At 41.5% G+C, this 21,745-nt stretch overlaps 1 protein-coding gene across 1 annotated transcript in view; it reads right to left on the reverse strand.

Moving 5' to 3' along the window:
- The window catches only part of meigo (Solute carrier family 35 member B1 homolog meigo), a 66,436-nt gene that overhangs the window by 2,578 nt on the left and 42,113 nt on the right, over positions 1 to 21,745 (reverse strand). The window contains exons 6-8 of the mRNA XM_071664464.1: positions 17,349 to 17,475; positions 13,324 to 13,430; positions 813 to 966 (exon numbers count right to left, since the gene is read on the reverse strand). Of these exons, the coding sequence (XP_071520565.1) occupies positions 813 to 966; positions 13,324 to 13,430; positions 17,349 to 17,475 (388 nt within the window). The remainder of the gene's footprint in view (positions 1 to 812; positions 967 to 13,323; positions 13,431 to 17,348; positions 17,476 to 21,745) is intronic.

The following is a 21,745-nucleotide window of genomic DNA, read 5'->3' on the forward strand; positions in this document are numbered from 1 at the left end:
TGTGACAACACTTAACTCGCACAACTCATTCTTCATAACTCTAGATTTTCCTGTGATGGGCCCTATGCAATAGCAGTGCCTTTTGGCATAATGGTAGGAGCAATGGATAGAAGTAGTAGGTAAGAATATTTAGACAGGAGCAATAGATAGAAACATCTGGTAGAAGTAGTAGGAAGGAACATTAAGCAAGAGCATTAGGATGTTAATGGACTAAACCAGGGCACATGAAGCATCCAGGGTAAACCATAGAAAGGTCTCTGGAGATTGGTTGTCGATAGGGAATAGTGGTTTCAGCGCATTACACATGAAAGCTAGAGAATGGACGTGAGCAGACGTGGCCTTTCTTCATCTGTTCCTGGCACTAACTCGCTAACTGGGAAATAGCAATCAAGTATGAAAAAATATATAACATCACTTTATGTATCAGTGATTTCTGCAAAACCTCTTTCTAAGAGAGTCTCCTGAAGTTACAAAGGACCTCCTTCCAAAGGCTCCTGCAGCCTAAAGATGCACTGTTTCTAGTACTTATCAGGTACATGAGGACTCCTTTAGAGTGAGAAGTTCTTTTAGGGAAACTGTACTACTACTGCAAAAGATGACTTTTCACTTAAGGTATAACCTCATAAAGACGGAGCCTAGTAACACCCCTTTCATCTACTTCACCTATATACAGTCCACAACAAATATGTGAAATGTAACGCTTATATCTTTAGTTAAAACAAAATCATTATTGGCGAGACCAAATTCACAATAAAAACAGAATATAAAAGAACATAATGACAGTGAATTATACCATAAAGAAAATAATTTACCTGAAAATACAAATGCAGTACCAGCCCACTGTCGAGGAGAGAGCTTGTTACCAAAGAGAATAACTGATCCCAACACAGTGAAGAACTTGCGCGTAGTAGTCACAACCGAGCATGGGAGTGGGCCAAAGTCACTCACCATCAAGAATATAAAGAACTGCAAAACAAAATTCAAGACTATTAATTGGTACCTCACTAAATCAACACGCATTAATGGTAGGAATTGTTTACATCTTCCTAATATATTCCATAAAATTTATAAACTTTCTTTCTTTTATATATACTGTATTGTCTAGTGTCATGACAGAAAAAGAAAAGACAAAAAGTGTATTATAGAGAATAATAGGGCTAAACTAAGCAAGGTGGCAAAAGATTTTAGAGATAAGAAAGAATTAACACTGGTGAGAAATGAAGATTTTGAAGGATGAAAAACTATTTCCTTACCAAATGCAGAGTCCCAGTGAGCATCTGAGGCAGCACTTAGTGAGAAATGAAAAAATTTATCTCTGCCAAATGAGACACATCTGTGAGGATGCATCTCCTTCAACCAACTAAATTTATACAGCTGGCAGATGATCAGGCACAGGTACTTAACTACTATAAGAGTAACTCAGGCCGAGGACATCCCGATGCAAAGGTTGAGGTGACATGAAGTGTGCTGCTATTCTAAGTTATTTACTAACCAATGACATCTGCACCTCAGTTACCCCCTACAACATGGCATAGGTAAAACATGTCCTGATCATGATTATCTCAAGAAAAAGGAAAAAAGAAAGAAAAATAAAGGCAAAACTAGAGTTCCTCAGATGTTTGCTAACCTGACTCTTCAGTTCTAACAGAAACTAAGGAAAGTAGCAATCATGTACGATTCATGGATCAAAGTCTTCATGGCAGGAAAATGGTTAGACAGCCCCTAACAGCAATAGCCAAAATAAAACATGCAGAATAGGGAAAGGGTAGCAAAATCACCACAGACAGAGAGGAAGGGCTGACGAGAGGTGATGACTGGAGAATTAACAAGACTGAAGACCTTTGATTCCAATCTAGCAAATAAAGAAATGAAGGAAGAGCCACCCATAATCGTGAGCAGTAATCCTTTCTGAGGCAAAGATGATACCCGTAGATATGAATTAGATGCTTACAAGAGAAATAATTACATGGCAACTGTAAAACATCCCCAGCATTGGGGAACCACATTTTGTAATACTGATTATGTGGGTTTCCAGGATACAGTGGAGAATATGTTTACATTTATGTTATCTCAAGGATGAATAATGGTTCTGGAATGGAGCACAGGGGAAACAAGTGAAAATCTGAAGGCAAAATATGTAGAAATTGCTTTTTAGCACTAAAGAATCCAAATCAGTTTCTGCTCCCACATTCTGAGGTCCAAATTAAGATAGAAGTTACATTCAATGATCACTGCATAGGCATGGGCTACAGATAAGGTTGTGTAAAGGAGGGAGGTTGTGATGAAAATGAAATGCCGGAGGACAACAGGTGGTGCGAGGCGGTTTGACCAAGTAAGCAATGAAAGGGTAAGAGAGATGCGTAGAAATAGAGTGTGCTCAAATGTTTGGACATGAGGAGAGAATGAGCAAAGAAAGTTTGACAATTTCTTTCTTTCTCTCAAACTATTCACCATTTCCCACGTTAGCAAGGTAGCGTTAAGAACAGAGGACTGGGCCTCTGAGGGAATATCCCTGGGGATAGGGGAGAAAGAATACTTCCCACGTATTCCCTGCGTGTCATAGAAGGCGACTAAAAGGGAAGGGAGCGGGGGGCTGGAAATCCTCCCCTCTCATTTTTTGTTTTTTTTTCTCCAAAAGAAGGAACAGAGAAGGGGGCCAGGTGAGGGTATTCCCTCAAAGGCCCAGTCCTCTGTTCTTAACGCTACCTCGCTATCGCGGGAAATGGCGAATGGTATGAAAGAAAGATGGCTATGTTTGAAGGAATAGTGGTTCCAACAATGTTGTATGGTTGCAAGGCGTGGGCTATGGATAGAGTTGTGCGCAGGAGGGTGGATGTGCTGGAAATGAGATGTTTGAGGACAATCTGTGGTGTGAGGTGGTTTGATCGAGTAAGTAATGTAAGGGTAAGAGAGATGTGTGGAAACAAAAAGAGCGTGGGTGTTTGGACACATGGAGAGAATGAGTGAGGAAAGATTGACCAAGAGGATATATATGTCGGAAGTGGAGGGAACGAGGAGAAGTGGGAGACCAAATTGGAGGTGGAAAGATGGAGTGAAAAAGATTTTGAGGAATCGGGGCCTGAACATGCAGGAGGGTGAAAGGCGGGCAAGGAATAGAGTGAATTGGATCGATGTGGTATACCGGAGTCGACGTGCTGTCAATGGATTGAATCAGGGCATGTGAAGTGTCTGGGGTAAACCATGGAAAGTTCTGTGGGGCCTGGATGTCGAAAGGGAGCTGTGGTTTCAGGCATTATTGCATGACAGCTGGAGACTGAGTGTGAGCGAATGGGGCCTTTGTTGTCTTTTCCTGGCGCTGCCTCGCACACATGAGGGGGGAGGGGATGTTATTCTGTGTGTGGCGGGGCGGTGATGGAGGTGAGTAGGGGCAGACAGTGTGAATTGTGTGCATGTGTGTATATGTGTGTGTCTGTGTGTGTATATATGTGTGTACGTTGGGATGTGTGGGTGTGTATGTTTGCGTGTTAGGACGTGTGTGTGTGTGCATGTGTGTAGGGGTGGGTTGGGCCATTTTTTTTTTTTTCCCCAAAAGAAGGAACAGAGGGGGCCACGTGAGGATATTCCAAAAAAGGCCCAGTCCTCTGTTCCTAACGCTACCTCGCTAATGCGGGAAATGGCGAATAGTTTAAAAGAAAGAAGAATATATATATATATATATATATTTTTTTTTTTTTTTTTTTTGCTTTGTCGCTGTCTCCCGCGTTTACGAGGTAGCGCAAGGAAACAGACGAAAGAAATGGCCCAACCCACCCCCATACACATGTATATACATACGTCCACACACGCAAATATACATACCTACACAGCTTTCCATGGTTTACCCCAGACGCTTCACATGCCTTGATTCAATCCACTGACAGCACGTCAACCCCGGTATACCACATCGCTCCAATTCACTCTATTCCTTGCCCTCCTTTCACCCTCCTGCATGTTCAGGCCCCGATCACACAAAATCTTTTTCACTCCATCTTTCCACCTCCAATTTGGTCTCCCTCTTCTCCTCGTTCCCTCCACCTCCGACACATATATCCTCTTGGTCAATCTTTCCTCACTCATTCTCTCCATGTGACCAAACCATTTCAAAACACCCTCTTCTGCTCTCTCAACCACCCTCTTTTTATTTCCACACATCTCTCTTACCCTTACGTTACTTACTCGATCAAACCACCTCACACCACACATTGTCCTCAAACATCTCATTTCCAGCACATCCATCCTCCTGCGCACAATTCTATCCATAGTCCACGCCTCGCAACCATACAACATTGTTGGAACCACTATTCCTTCAAACATACCCATTTTTGCTTTCCGAGATAAAGTTCTCGACTTCCACACATTCTTCAAGGCTCCCAGAATTTTCGCCCCCTCCCCCACCCTATGATCCACTTCCACTTCCATGGTTCCATCCGCTGCCAGATCCACTCCCAGATATCTAAAACACTTCACTTCCTCCAGTTTTTCTCCATTCAAACTCACCTCCCAATTGACTTGACCCTCAACCCTACTGTACCTAATAACCTTGCTCTTATTCACATTTACTCTTAACTTTCTTCTTTCACACACTTTACCAAACTCAGTCACCAGCTTCTGTAGTTTCTCACATGAATCAGCCACCAGCGCTGTATCATCAGCGAACAACAACTGACTCACTTCCCAAGCTCTCTCATCCCCAACAGACTTCATACTTGCCCCTCTTTCCAAAACTCTTGCATTCACCTCCCTAACAACCCCATCCATAAACAAATTAAACAACCATGGAGACATCACACACCCCTGCCACAAACCTACATTCACTGAGAACCAATCACTTTCCTCTCTTCCTACACGTACACATGCCTTACATCCTCGATAAAAACTTTTCACTGCTTCTAACAACTTGCCTCCCACACCATATATTCTTAATACCTTCCACAGAGCATCTCTATCAACTCTATCATATGCCTTCTCCAGATCCATAAATGCTACATACAAATCCATTTGCTTTTCTAAGTATTTCTCACATACATTCTTCAAAGCAAACACCTGATCCACACATCCTCTACCACTTCTGAAACCACACTGCTCTTCCCCAATCTGATGCTCTGTACATGCCTTCACCCTCTCAATCAATACCCTCCCATATAATTTGCCAGGAATACTCAACAAACTTATACCTCTGTAATTTGAGCACTCACTCTTATCCCCTTTGCCTTTGTAAAATGGCACTATGCACGCATTCCGCCAATCCTCAGGCACCTCACCATGAGTCATACATACATCAAATAACCTTACCAACCAGTCAACAATACAGTCACCCCCTTTTTTAATAAATTCCCCTGCAATACCATCCAAACTCTATCCATAGTCCACGCCTCGCAACCATACAACATTGTTGGAACCACTATTCCTTCAAACATATATATATATATATATATATATATATATATATATATATATATATATATATATTTTTTTTTTTTTTTTTTTTTTTATGCTTTGTCGCTGTCTCCCGCGTTTGCGAGGTAGCGCAAGGAAACAGACGAAAGAAATGGCCCCCCCCCCATACACATGTACATACACACGTCCACACACGCAAATATACATACCTACACAGCTTTCCATGGTTTACCCCAGACGCTTCACATGCCTTGATTCACTCCACTGACAGCACGTCAACCCCTGTATACCACATCGCTCCAATTCACTCTATTCCTTGCCCTCCTTTCACCCTCCTGCATGTTCAGGCCCCGATCACACAAAATCTTTTTCACTCCATCTTTCCACCTCCAATTTGGTCTCCCTCTTCTCCTCGTTCCCTCCACCTCCGACACATATATCCTCTTGGTCAATCTTTCCTCACTCATTCTCTCCATGTGCCCAAACCATTTCAAAACACCCTCTTCTGCTCTCTCAACCACGCTCTTTTTATTTCCACATTTCTCTCTTACCCTTACGTTACTTACTCGATCAAACCACCTCACACCACACATTGTCCTCAAACATCTCATTTCCAGCACATCCATCCTCCTGCGCACAACTCTATCCATAGCCCACGCCTCGCAACCATACAATATTGTTGGAACCACTATTCCTTCAAACATACCCATTTTTGCTTTCCGAGATAATGTTCTCGACTTCCACACATTTTTCAAGGCTCCCAAAATTTTCGCCCCCTCCCCCACCCTATGATCCACTTCCGCTTCCATGGTTCCATCCGCTGACAGATCCACTCCCAGATATCTAAAACACTTCACTTCCTCCAGTTTTTCTCCATTCAAACTCACCTCCCAATTGACTTGACCCTCAACCCTACTGTACCTAATAACCTTGCTCTTATTCACATTTACTCTTAACTTTCTTCTTCCACACACTTTACCAAACTCAGTCACCAGCTTCTGCAGTTTCTCACATGAATCAGCCACCAGCGCTGTATCATCAGCGAACAACAACTGACTCACTTCCCAAGCTCTCTCATCCCCAACAGACTTCATACTTGCCCCTCTTTCCAGGACTCTTGCATTTACCTCCCTAACAACCCCATCCATAAACAAATTAAACAACCATGGAGACATCACACACCCCTGCCACAAACCTACATTCACTGAGAACCAATCACTTTCCTCTCTTCCTACACGTACACATGCCTTACATCCTCGATAAAAACTTTTCACTGCTTCTAACAACTTGCCTCCCACACCATATATTCTTAATACCTTCCACAGAGCATCTCTATCAACTCTATCATATGCCTTCTCCAGATCCATAAATGCTACATACAAATCCATTTGCTTTTCTAAGTATTTCTCACATACATTCTTCAAAGCAAACACCTGATCCACACATCCTCTACCACTTCTGAAACCGCACTGCTCTTCCCCAATCTGATGCTCTGTACATGCCTTCACCCTCTCAATCAATACCCTCCCATATAATTTACCAGGAATACTCAACAAACTTATACCTCTGTAATTTGAGCACTCACTCTTATCCCCTTTGCCTTTGTACAATGGCACTATGCACGCATTCCGCCAATCCTCAGGCACCTCACCATGAGTCATACATACATTAAATAACCTTACCAACCAGTCAACAATACAGTCACCCCCTTTTTTAATAAATTCCACTGCAATACCATCCAAACCTGCTGCCTTGCCGGCTTTCATCTTCCGCAAAGCTTTTACTACCTCTTCTCTGTTTACCAAATCATTTTCCCTAACCCTCTCACTTTGCACACCACCTCGACCAAAACACCCTGTATCTGCCACTCTGTCATCAGACACATTCAACAAACCTTCAAAATACTCATTCCATCTCCTTCTCACATCACCACTACTTGTTATCACCTCCCCATTTACGCCCTTCACTGAAGTTCCCATTTGCTCCCTTGTCTTACGCACCCTATTTACCTCCTTCCAGAACATCTTTTTATTCTCCCTAAAATTTACTGATAGTCTCTCACCCCAACTCTCATTTGCCCTTTTTTTCACCTCTTGCACCTTTCTCTTGACCTCCTGTCTCTTTCTTTTATACTTCTCCCACTCAATTGCATTTTTTCCCTGCAAAAATCGTCCAAATGCCTCTCTCTTCTCTTTCACTAATACTCTTACTTCTTCATCCCACCACTCACTACCCTTTCTAAACAGCCCACCTCCCACTCTTCTCATGCCACAAGCATCTTTTGCGCAATCCATCACTGATTCCCTAAATACATCCCATTCCTCCCCCACTCCCCTTACTTCCATTGTTCTCACCTTTTTCCATTCTGTACACAGTCTCTCCTGGTACTTCCCCACACAGGTCTCCTTCCCAAGCTCACTTACTCTCACCACCTTCTTCACCCCAACATTCACTCCTCTTTTCTGAAAACCCATACTAATCTTCACCTTAGCCTCCACAAGATAATGATCAGACATCCCTCCAGTTGCACCTCTCAGCACATTAACATCCAAAAGTCTCTCTTTCGCACGCCTGTCAATTAACACGTAATCCAATAACGCTCTCTGGCCATCTCTCCTACTTACATAAGTATACTTATGTATATCTCGCTTTTTAAACCAGGTATTCCCAATCATCAGTCCTTTTTCAGCACATAAATCTACAAGCTCTTCACCATTTCCATTTACAACACTGAACACCCCATGCATACCAATTATTCCCTCAACTGCCACATTACTCACCTTTGCATTCAAATCACCCATCACTATAACCCGGTCTCGTGCATCGTGCATATATATATATATATATATATATATATATATATATATATATATATATATATATATATATATATATATTTCTTTTTTTTTTTTTTTTTTTATACTTTGTCGCTGTCTCCCGCGTTTGCGAGGTAGCGCAAGGAAACAGACGAAAGAAATGGCCCAACCCCCCCATACACATGTACATACACACGTCCACACACGCAAATATACATACCTACACAGCTTTCCATGGTTTACCCCAGACGCTTCACATGCCTTGATTCAATCCACTGACAGCACGTCAACCCCTGTATACCACATCGCTCCAATTCACTCTATTCCTTGCCCTCCTTTCACCCTCCTGCATGTTCAGGCCCCGATCACACAAAATCCTTTTCACTCCATCTTTCCACCTCCAATTTGGTCTCCCTCTTCTCCTCGTTCCCTCCACCTCCGACACATATATCCTCTTGGTCAATCTTTCCTCACTCATTCTCTCCATGTGCCCAAACCATTTCAAAACACCCTCTTCTGCTCTCTCAACCACGCTCTTTTTATTTCCACATATCTCTCTTACCCTGACGTTACTTACTCGATCAAACCACCTCACACCACACATTGTCCTCAAACATCTCATTTCCAGCACATCCATCCTCCTACGCACCACTCTATCCATAGCCCACGCCTCGCAACCATACAACATTGCTGGAACCACTATTCCTTCAAACATACCCATTTTTGCTTTCCGAGATAATGTTCTCGACTTCCACACATTCTTCAAGGCTCCCAGAATTTTCGCCCCCTCCCCCACCCTATGATCCACTTCCGCTTCCATGGTTCCATCCGCTGCCAGATCCACTCCCAGATATCTAAAACACTTCACTTCCTCCAGTTTTTCTCCATTCAAACTCACCTCCCAATTGTATTGACCCTCAACCCTACTGTACCTAATAACCTTGCTCTTATTCACATTTACTCTTAACTTTCTTCTTTCACACACTTTACCAAACTCAGTCACCAGCTTCTGCAGTTTCTCACATGAATCAGCCACCAGCGCTGTATCATCAGCGAACAACAACTGACTCACTTCCCAAGCTCTCTCATCCCCAACAGACTTCATACTTGCCCCTCTTTCCAAAACTCTTGCATTCACCTCCCTAACAACCCCATCCATAAACAAATTAAACAACCATGGAGACATCACCCACCCCTGCCGCAAACCTACATTCACTGAGAACCAATCACTTTCCTCTCTTCCTACACATACACATGCCTTACATCCTCGATAAAAACTTTTCACTGCTTCTAACAACTTGCCTCCCACACCATATATTCTTAATACCTTCCACAGAGCATCTCTATCAACTCTATCATATGCCTTCTCCAGATCCATAAATGCTACATACAAATCCATTTGCTTTTCTAAGTATTTCTCACATACATTCTTCAAAGCAAACACCTGATCCACACATCCTCTACCACTTCTGAAACCACACTGCTCTTCCCCTATCTGATGCTGGAAATGAGATGTTTGAGGACAATGTGTGGTGTGAGGTGGTTTGATCGAGTAAGTAACGTAAGGGTAAGAGAGATGTGTGGAAATAAAAAGAGCGTGGTTGAGAGAGCAGAAGAGGGTGTTTTGAAATGGTTTGGTCACATGGAGAGAATGAGTGAGGAAAGATTGACCAAGAGGATATATGTGTCGGAGGTGGAGGGAACGAGGAGAAGAGGGAGACCAAACTGGAGGTGGAAAGATGGAGTGAAAAAGATTTTGTGTGATCAGGGCCTGAACATGCAGGAGGGTGAAAGGAGGGCAAAGAATAAAGTGAATTGGAGCGATGTGGTATACCGGGGTTGACGTGCAGTCAGTGGATTGAATCAAGGCATGTGTATGGGGGTGGGTTGGGCCATTTCTTTCGTCTGTTTCCTTGCGCTACCTTGCAAACGCGGGAGACAGCGACAAAGCAAAAAAAAAAAAAAAAAAAAAATATCGAGGATGTAAGGCGTGTGTACATGTAGGAAGAGAGGAAAGTGATTGGTTCTCAGTGAATGTAGGTTTGCGGCAGGGGTGTGTGATGTCTCCATGGTTGTTTAATTTGTTTATGGATGGGGTTGTTAGGGAGGTAAATGCAAGAGTCTTGGAAAGAGGGGCAAGTATGAAGTCTGTTGGGGATGAGAGAGCTTGGGAAGTGAGTCAGTTGTTCGCTGATGATACAGCGCTGGTGGCGGATTCATGTGAGAAACTGCAGAAGCTGGTGACTGAGTTTGGTAAAGTGTGTGGAAGAAGAAAGTTAAGAGTAAATGTGAATAAGAGCAAGGTTATTAGGTACAGTAGGGTTGAGGGTCAAGTCAATTGGGAGGTGAGTTTGAATGGAGAAAAACTGGAGGAAGTGAAGTGTTTTAGATATCTGGGAGTGGATCTGTCAGCGGATGGAACCATGGAAGCGGAAGTGGATCATAGGGTGGGGGAGGGGGCGAAAATTTTGGGAGCCTTGAAAAATGTGTGGAAGTCGAGAACATTATCCCGGAAAGCAAAAATGGGTATGTTTGAAGGAATAGTAGTTCCAACAATGTTGTATGGTTGCGAGGCATGGGCTATGGATAGAGTTGTGCGCAGGAGGATGGATGTGCTGGAAATGAGATGTTTGAGGACAATGTGTGGTGTGAGGTGGTTTGATCGAGTAAGTAACGTAAGGGTAAGAGAGATGTGTGGAAATAAAAAGAGCGTGGTTGAGAGAGCAGAAGAGGGTGTTTTGAAATGGTTTGGGCACATGGAGAGAATGAGTGAGGAAAGATTGACCAAGAGGATATATGTGTCGGAGGTGGAGGGAACGAGGAGAAGAGGGAGACCAAATTGGAGGTGGAAAGATGGAGTGAAAAGGATTTTGTGTGATCGGGGCCTGAACATGCAGGAGGGTGAAAGGAGGGCAAGGAATAGAGTGAATTGGAGCGATGTGGTATACAGGGGTTGACGTGCTGTCAGTGGATTGAATCAAGGCATGTGAAGCGTCCGGGGTAAACCATGGAAAGCTGTGTAGGTATGTATATTTGCGTGTGTGGACGTGTGTATGTACATGTGTATGGGTGGGTTGGGCCATTTCTTTCGTCTGTTTCCTTGCGCTACCTCGCAAACGCGGGAGACAGCGACAAAGTATAAAAAAAAAAAAAAAAAAAAAAATATATATATATATATATATATATATATATATATATATATATATATATATATATATATATATATATATCAAAAGTGGGTGAACAAGGAGAATAAAGAGACTAAATTGTCACAGGGAGATGAAATTCTTACCTAGCTCCCGCCATCCCTAAGTTCAAAACATTAAACTTTTAATCAATAAAATGAAATAATATGTTGTATTTTTTGTTTGTCTTTTCTACAGAATTCTAATCTGGAGGTTGTTACCTTATGCATGAATACACAATCAACTGTAAATTCTTACAAAATATATAAGAAAAATAACTAAGAAAACAACTAAAGAAGATAAAATCCCATCCATCTTCATTTCAAGACATTCAACACATAATCAATGAAATGCTATGGTAAATTGCATTATTCATATATTTTTCATATACAATTCCCTTCAAAAAGTTCTCATTCAGGACCTGCCTAGCATGGGACAATAGGCCTCTTGAAGTGTCCTTACTGCATATGTTCTTATGTTAATGCACAAATTAATTATATATTTATTGTATTTATTTATTTTGCTTTGTCGCTGTCTCCCGCGTTTGCGAGGTAGCGCAAGGAAACAGACGAAAGAAATGGCCCAATCCACCCCCATACACATGTATATACATACACGTCCACACACGCAAATATACATACCTATACATCTCAATGTACACATATATATACACACACAGACACATACATATATACACATGCACACAATTCACACTGTCTGCCTTTATTCATTCCCATCACCACCTCGCCAGACATGGAATTACCATCCCCCTCCCCCCTCATGTGTGCGAGGTAGCGCTAGGAAAAGACAACAAAGGCCCCATTCGTTCACACTCAGTCTCTAGCTGTCATGCAATAATGCCCGAAACCACAGCTCCCTTTCCACATCCAGGCCCTATACAACTTTCCATGGTTTACCCCAAACGCTTCCCCAACCCTATGATTCACTTCCGCTTCCATGGTTCCATCCGCTGCTAGATCCACTCCCAGATATCTAAAACACTTCACTTCCTCCAGTTTTTCTCCATTCAAACTTACCTCCCAATTGACTTGACCCTTAACCCTACAGTACCTAATAACCTTGCTCTTATTCACATTTACTCTTAACTTTCTTCTTTCACACACTTTACCAAACTCAGTCACCAGCTTCTGCAGTTTCTCAAATGAATCAGCCACCAGTGCTGTATCATCAGCGAACAACAACTGACTCACTTCCCAAGCTCTCTCATCCACAACAGACTTCATACTTGCCCCTCTTTCCAAAACTCTTGCATTCACCTCCCTAACAACCCCATCCATAAACAAATTAAACAACCATGGAAACATCACACACCCCTGCCACAAACAAATTAATTATAAATTACATAAGTATTTAGAAAAAAAATAGCTACTGCTGGTTGCTGAGCATGCTAATGCTCATGAAGTAGAGTTAATTACTTTATTGGGCAAACCAATGATTAGCTGGATTGTCAGATTCAAACAAATTATGCTCATACAGCATTATTGAGCAAGCCAATGATTAGCTGGATTGTCAGCTTCAAACAAATTATGCTCATAGAGCACAATCAAGTACTGAAACTTCCTTTCAATCTGTCCTTTAAACAGATAAGAGAAATGTCTCTCCACAGGTTTTTATCAAATACAGATATGTATCAAGACCTACTACCTCAGTTATACCAACTTTGATAAAAAAAAAAAAATTGTATATCATAAGTGATAAAACATATAAGTAACAAAATTTCTGACTCATTATAAAGTGCAATTTATATGCACATAAACATCAATAATAAAAGATCTTCAACTTGTACACCCTCTTCTGCCCATTAAAAATTTTCACACTGGACATTCAAATAGAGGGTAAAAATCCCAATCATAAGGTTTACGTTTACCAATACCCTAAAACGTCAACAGGAATATAATACTCACTTGACCAAGAGCACTACAAATGCTGAAGATCAACATTTTAGTGATTACATCTGGGTAACGTTGAACAAAAGCTGCAAAACTGAAGAGCTCACCAGTCACCAAAAGAGCTGTTGAGAGACATACAGTATTACAAAATCATAACTATTTACATCAACCAAACCATTTTGTACAAAGAAGATACTTCACATGTTCTGCACATTATATTTAGGATGACAAAATCATTCATCTATCAGTCTACACTGTACATGTCATTCCGTACATTTGAAATATGTGTAGCAAATGAATCAGCATCCCCATTAAGAATTAAAAGTTTACCTCTAAATGTTCAAAACACATGCCATGAAATTGCTGATCTAGGAAGTCAAAAGTTAAAATGCAAATACATCTGGAATGCTCCTACAAGTTTCACTGCTGCCAGTGTTACCTAATGCAGTTCAGTACAAATACTACAGGTAAGAGTTTTTCATCTACATGGTAATGAATGAATAACTTGTGCACTTTATTACTCCAAGAAATGACAAAATATGAACTTTTGCAAATAATTAAGCACTGCATAATCTATTTCATTCATTATTTTTGAAAGCTTTCACGTTTCCTCAAATGCACTCCTACACTCCAATCAAACTTGTACTGAATACTCAGGATTTTTTAAACAAACCTTCTCTAATTTTAGTGCATCAGAACTTACCAAAACAATGGTTCTGTCACAATCAAATGCTATTGATACCACACATGATATTCAAAGACCAATATTTTCTTTTTTTTTTTTTTTTTGCTTTGTCGCTGTCTCCCGCATTTGCAAGGTAGCGCAAGGAAACAGACGAAAGAAATGGCCCAACCCACCCCCATACACATGTATATACATACGTCCACACACGCAAATATACATACCTACACAGCTTTCCATGGTTTACCCCAGATGCTTCATATGCCCTGATTCAACCCACTGACAGCACGTCAACCCCGGTATACCACATCGATCCAATTCACTCTATTCCTTGCCCTCCTTTCACCCTCCTGCATGTTCAGGCCCCAATCACACAAAATCTTTTTCACTCCATCTTTCCACCTCCAATTTGGTCTCCCACTTCTCCTCGTTCCCTCCACCTCCGACACATATATCCTCTTGGTCAATCTTTCCTCACTCATTCTCTCCATGTGCCCAAACCATTTCAAAACACCCTCTTCTGCTCTCTCAACCAAGCTCTTTTTATTTCCACACATCTCTCTTACCCTTACGTTACTTACTCGATCAAACCACCTCACACCACACATTGTCCTCAAACATCTCATTTCCAGCACATCCATCCTCCTGCGCACAACTTTATCCATAGCCCACGCCTCGCAACCATACAACATTGTTGGAACCACTATTCCTTCAAACATACCCATTTTTGCTTTCAGAGATAATGTTCTCGACTTCCACACATTCTTCAAGGCTCCCAGAATTTTCGCCCCCTCCCCCACCCTATGATGCACTTCTGCTTCCATGGTTCCATTCGCTGCCAGATCCACTCCCAGATATCTAAAACACTTTACTTCCTCCAGTTTTTCTCCATTCAAACTTACCTCCCAATTGACTTGACCCTCAACCCTACTGTACCTAATATTTCTATCTATATACCTACCATCATTATCCCTATTTCTATTCCATGGAATGGATTAGGTACATAGTCTCTTATATTACTCATAAGCATCCTCAAACCATGCCCAGTGTGTTAAAGTGAAACATGAATTTCCACACTCATAAAAATGGTTCTTACTCTTCCTCTGTGCACATAAAGTTAATTTATCAAGTGAGAACATTAACATTCACTCTGTACACAAAATGTTTCCAATTTGCATCTAATCCCAAATCATCCCTCTGGCACCCTCAAATGGAATATCTCTAGCCTGAACATGAATTTCCTCACTCATAAAAATGGTTCTTACTCTTCCTCTGTACACATCAAGTTGATTTATCAAGTGAGAACATTAACATTAAGTCTGTACACAAAATGTTTCCATTTTGCATCTAATTCCAAATAATTCCTCTGGCATCCTCAAATGGAATATCTCCAGCCTGAACATCATGATCTAGTCATACCTATGGCAAAACTCTAATCAAGTGCTCATGGGTAGGACTACAATCTTTTCCACAGCCTACCTCTTGTAATATTATGTAGTTGTCATGCCTTAAAAAAAAAAACTCATAAATACTTGTTAGCTGGTAAATAATCTCTTATGTACTCTACCTCTCCTCCTAGTAACTCCACCTGAAACAACAGTAATGCTATTTATATTCTTAACCCAACTATAAACTGCCAGACATTGTACATGACCACACATCCATACATCTTTCTCCCAGTTCTTCACACTACATATACTTTTCAAATCTTTATTTTTATTCTGTCCTTATTCTAACTCAACTGCGCTAGTCATCCATATCCCCTGCTCTTATTTTCTACCAATCCTGACCTATAGAACTTGGGTTTCTACTGAAGTAGAAGTAGTTCTACTGAATGCTACAGCCTAAATTTTTCTACTTACTGCTTCTATTTACTGCTCCCATTCTGCCAAAAGGCAGGGCTAGTGCATACTGCTCACCTCAGGAAAATCTAGTTACAAAGAATGAGCTGTGCAAGTTGTGTTGTCACGTGTTACATACGGCAAGGAGAGATTGCATGTTTGTAGACAGAAAGCCAATAGTTCACATGTTTGTGAGGCAGAAAGAAAAGACAGCTACCCGGGTCAGAGGAATACAACTTGACAACCATTAAAGTACTGGCTCACTAAGCAAGTGTCACTAACCCTCCTGATACCCAGACAGGTAGTACTGGTAATATACCTCCCATTCCTACATACAACTTCTATCTACTGCTCCTACCATTTTGCCAAAAGGCAGGACTAGTGCATAGCACTCACCACAGGAAAATCTAGAATTACAAAGTACATGAAGTGCGAGTGCTACCCGCAGGAAAATCTAGAATCACAAAGTACAAGTTGCATAAGTAAGTGTTGTGAAGTGTAATGTGAGACTACAAGAAACTTGTATGTTTGTGAAAAATAAGAGCAATCCATGTTTGGGCGAGAGAGAAAGAAAAGGCAACTACCAAAAGGCAGTGCTAGCGCATAGCACTCAGCAAGAAAATCCAGAGTTACAAAGTACAAGTTGTGTGAGTAAGTGTTATAAGAAATAAAAAGAAATTCTACATATGGGTACAGAACGTCAGCAATCCATAAGTGGGTGAAGCAAAAAGAAAAGACAGCTACCTGGGTCGGAGAAGTGCAAATTGACAACCATCGAAGCACTGGCTCACTGTACAGCGATCACTAACCATCCCTGTAACCAGGCTGGAAGTACAGGTGATATATCTCCCTGATTGGTGGCTGTATTTGACTTTTCACACCATTATCCATTGAGCAATTTACTCCTTCATGTCCCAGATCATTCAGGTTTCCATTTCTCCAGCATTCAAATGGGTATTATAGTTACTTCCCATCTTATTCACAAACTTAAATAGAAATCAAATTCATTATCCTATTTTTGCCATTTAAGACAATATGGAAATATCAAATACTCTCTTCATTACAAATGCAATGATTCCTATTTTTTTCCCATTTGTGACCTTACAATGTAACTCATGTTTCTTTGATCACCTACACTTTAATCAAGAAGCATATCTCTTTACTATGGGACAAATCTAAAAAGAATTCTTTAAAAGGAGAGTAAGACATATTGTGAACTGGCTACACTACCAGTTGTATCATCCTCCTAATTCTGCTGCAGCAAATGGTCCTAAAAGTTCTACTCATAAAATATACAACTTAATGTTCACTTTCACATAAAATATAGAAATTAATGTTCATTTGCAGCATAAATAATTGTATGAGCCTCAAGTATATCATGTGATACTACAGTATCTAAAGATACTTAAATATCTAGTTGCAGCATGCTTTAATGCATGTCATGACAGTAAGCAACCACAAAGCGACTGGTAATAAACAACAGCAGTAAAGCAGCTCATAAACGCTGCACTACTTACCAATGGCCAAATAGCCAATCGAAAATAGGTTCATGTTGAGCATCATGTGTCCAGATTTGGTCTTTGACTCAGCAATCATACGTTCCTGCACTGCACCAGTCAAACCATCCATTGTTAGAGAAAGCAACTGGGGAAAAACACAATTTCTATCATACACAGTGTTTAATAATGTAAATGCAAACCTATATATCTGGGCATAGATACATGAATGTACATGCACACCTTATCATAAACATAGGTGACAGTATTTATTTCATTTATTTATTTTGCTTTGTCGCTGTCTCCTGCGTTAGCAAGGTAACGCAAGGAAACACACAAAAGAATGGCCCAACCCACCCACATACACATGTATATACATACACGTCCACACACGCAAATATACATACCTATACATCTCAACGTATACATGTATATACACACAGACATATACATAGACATGTACATACTTCATACTGTCTGCCTTTATTCATTCCTATCGCCACCCCGCCACACATGAAATAACAACCCCCTCTCCCCTCTTGTGCGCGAGGTAGCGCTAGGATAAGACAACAAAAGGCCACATTCGATCACACTCAGTCTCTAGGTGTCATGTAATAATGCACCGAAACCACAGCTCCCTTTCCACATCCAGGCCCCACAGAACTTTCCATGGTTTACCCCAGATGCTTCACATGCCCTGGTTCAATCCACTAACAGCACATCGACCCCGGTCCTTTTTTCTCATCTTGGTTACATCCACACACATTTAGACACCCCAATCTGAGCCTTCGAGGAGGATGAGCACTCTCCATATGACTCCTTCTTCTGCTTCTCCTTTAAGAAAGTTAAAATACAAGGAGGGGAGGGTTTCCAGCCCCCCGCTCCCGTCCCCTTTAGTCGCCTTCTACGACACGTGAGGAATGCGTGGAATGTATTCTTTCTCCCCTATCCCCAGGGAGGATAGGTGACATTTTGTTATATAAAATCCTGTTATACAAAAAAGGACTAAGTTTAAAGACACTAAAGCAGAAGACTGCTTCTATTTGCATCTAAACACAAGACTTTTTTAGATTTTATGCTTACAAATGGAGATGATGAGTGAGCAAAAGTATCTGGAGTAGATTTGCATATCCGCATCAGCCACATATAACAAGTACTGTATAATGAATACAGACACAGAGATAGGCAGCCAGATGAAAAACAGATTGAAAAATATACTGAAAGGCAATCATACTCAACACAATAGGAAGGGACAACACAAGACAGACTAATACGTACACATACGGACAAATAAGCAGTAAAAGAGTTAAAGACAGATGTAGGGATAAACTAAATATACATAACCCTAATGATAATTATAATTATAATGGGAAGTGAGTCAGTTGTTGTTCGCTGATGATACAGCGCTGGTGGCTGATTCATGTGAGAAACTGCAGAAGCTGGTGACTGAGTTTGGTAAAGTGTGTGGAAGAAGAAAGTTAAGAGTAAATGTGAATAAGAGCAAGGTTATTAGGTACAGTAGGGTTGAGGGTCAAGTCAATTGGGAGGTGAGTTTGAATGCCTTCACATGCCTTGATTCAATCCACTGACAGCACGTCAACCCCGGTATACCACATCGCTCCAATTCACTCTATTCCTTGCCCTCCTTTCACCCTCCTGCATGTTCAGGCCCCGATCACACAAAATCTTTTTCACTCCATCTTTCCACCTCCAATTTGGTCTCCCTCTTCTCCTCGTTCCCTCCACCTCCGACACATATATCCTCTTGGTCAATCTTTCCTCACTCATTCTCTCCATGTGACCAAACCATTTCAAAACACCCTCTTCTGCTCTCTCAACCACCCTCTTTTTATTTCCACACATCTCTCTTACCCTTACGTTACTTACTCGATCAAACCACCTCACACCACACATTGTCCTCAAACATCTCATTTCCAGCACATCCATCCTCCTGCGCACAATTCTATCCATAGTCCACGCCTCGCAACCATACAACATTGTTGGAACCACTATTCCTTCAAACATACCCATTTTTGCTTTCCGAGATAAAGTTCTCGACTTCCACACATTTTTCAAGGCTCCCAGAATTTTCGCCCCCTCCCCCACCCTATGATCCACTTCCACTTCCATGGTTCCATCCGCTGCCAGATCCACTCCCAGATATCTAAAACACTTCACTTCCTCCAGTTTTTCTCCATTCAAACTCACCTCCCAATTGACTTGACCCTCAACCCTACTGTACCTAATAACCTTGCTCTTATTCACATTTACTCTTAACTTTCTTCTTTCACACACTTTACCAAACTCAGTCACCAGCTTCTGTAGTTTCTCACATGAATCAGCCACCAGCGCTGTATCATCAGCGAACAACAACTGACTCACTTCCCAAGCTCTCTCATCCCCAACAGACTTCATACTTGCCCCTCTTTCCAAAACTCTTGCATTCACCTCCCTAACAACCCCATCCATAAACAAATTAAACAACCATGGAGACATCACACACCCCTGCCACAAACCTACATTCACTGAGAACCAATCACTTTCCTCTCTTCCTACACGTACACATGCCTTACATCCTCGATAAAAACTTTTCACTGCTTCTAACAACTTGCCTCCCACACCATATATTCTTAATACCTTCCACAGAGCATCTCTATCAACTCTATCATATGCCTTCTCCAGATCCATAAATGCTACATACAAATCCATTTGCTTTTCTAAGTATTTCTCACATACATTCTTCAAAGCAAACACCTGATCCACACATCCTCTACCACTTCTGAAACCACACTGCTCTTCCCCAATCTGATGCTCTGTACATGCCTTCACCCTCTCAATCAATACCCTCCCATATAATTTGCCAGGAATACTCAACAAACTTATACCTCTGTAATTTGAGCACTCACTCTTATCCCCTTTGCCTTTGTAAAATGGCACTATGCACGCATTCCGCCAATCCTCAGGCACCTCACCATGAGTCATACATACATCAAATAACCTTACCAACCAGTCAACAATACAGTCACCCCCTTTTTTAATAAATTCCCCTGCAATACCATCCAAACTCTATCCATAGTCCACGCCTCGCAACCATACAACATTGTTGGAACCACTATTCCTTCAAACATATATATATATATATATATATATATATATATATATATATATATATATATATATATATATATTTTTTTTTTTTTTTTTTTATGCTTTGTCGCTGTCTCCCGCGTTTGCGAGGTAGCGCAAGGAAACAGACGAAAGAAATGGCCCCCCCCCCATACACATGTACATACACACGTCCACACACGCAAATATACATACCTACACAGCTTTCCATGGTTTACCCCAGACGCTTCACATGCCTTGATTCACTCCACTGACAGCACGTCAACCCCTGTATACCACATCGCTCCAATTCACTCTATTCCTTGCCCTCCTTTCACCCTCCTGCATGTTCAGGCCCCGATCACACAAAATCTTTTTCACTCCATCTTTCCACCTCCAATTTGGTCTCCCTCTTCTCCTCGTTCCCTCCACCTCCGACACATATATCCTCTTGGTCAATCTTTCCTCACTCATTCTCTCCATGTGCCCAAACCATTTCAAAACACCCTCTTCTGCTCTCTCAACCACGCTCTTTTTATTTCCACATTTCTCTCTTACCCTTACGTTACTTACTCGATCAAACCACCTCACACCACACATTGTCCTCAAACATCTCATTTCCAGCACATCCATCCTCCTGCGCACAACTCTATCCATAGCCCACGCCTCGCAACCATACAATATTGTTGGAACCACTATTCCTTCAAACATACCCATTTTTGCTTTCCGAGATAATGTTCTCGACTTCCACACATTTTTCAAGGCTCCCAAAATTTTCGCCCCCTCCCCCACCCTATGATCCACTTCCGCTTCCATGGTTCCATCCGCTGACAGATCCACTCCCAGATATCTAAAACACTTCACTTCCTCCAGTTTTTCTCCATTCAAACTCACCTCCCAATTGACTTGACCCTCAACCCTACTGTACCTAATAACCTTGCTCTTATTCACATTTACTCTTAACTTTCTTCTTCCACACACTTTACCAAACTCAGTCACCAGCTTCTGCAGTTTCTCACATGAATCAGCCACCAGCGCTGTATCATCAGCGAACAACAACTGACTCACTTCCCAAGCTCTCTCATCCCCAACAGACTTCATACTTGCCCCTCTTTCCAGGACTCTTGCATTTACCTCCCTAACAACCCCATCCATAAACAAATTAAACAACCATGGAGACATCACACACCCCTGCCGCAAACCTACATTCACTGAGAACCAATCACTTTCCTCTCTTCCTACACGTACACATGCCTTACATCCTCGATAAAAACTTTTCACTGCTTCTAACAACTTGCCTCCCACACCATATA

This window comes from Panulirus ornatus, chromosome 1 (genome assembly GCF_036320965.1).
Source record: "Panulirus ornatus isolate Po-2019 chromosome 1, ASM3632096v1, whole genome shotgun sequence".
Taxonomy (NCBI): Eukaryota; Metazoa; Arthropoda; class Malacostraca; order Decapoda; family Palinuridae; genus Panulirus; species Panulirus ornatus.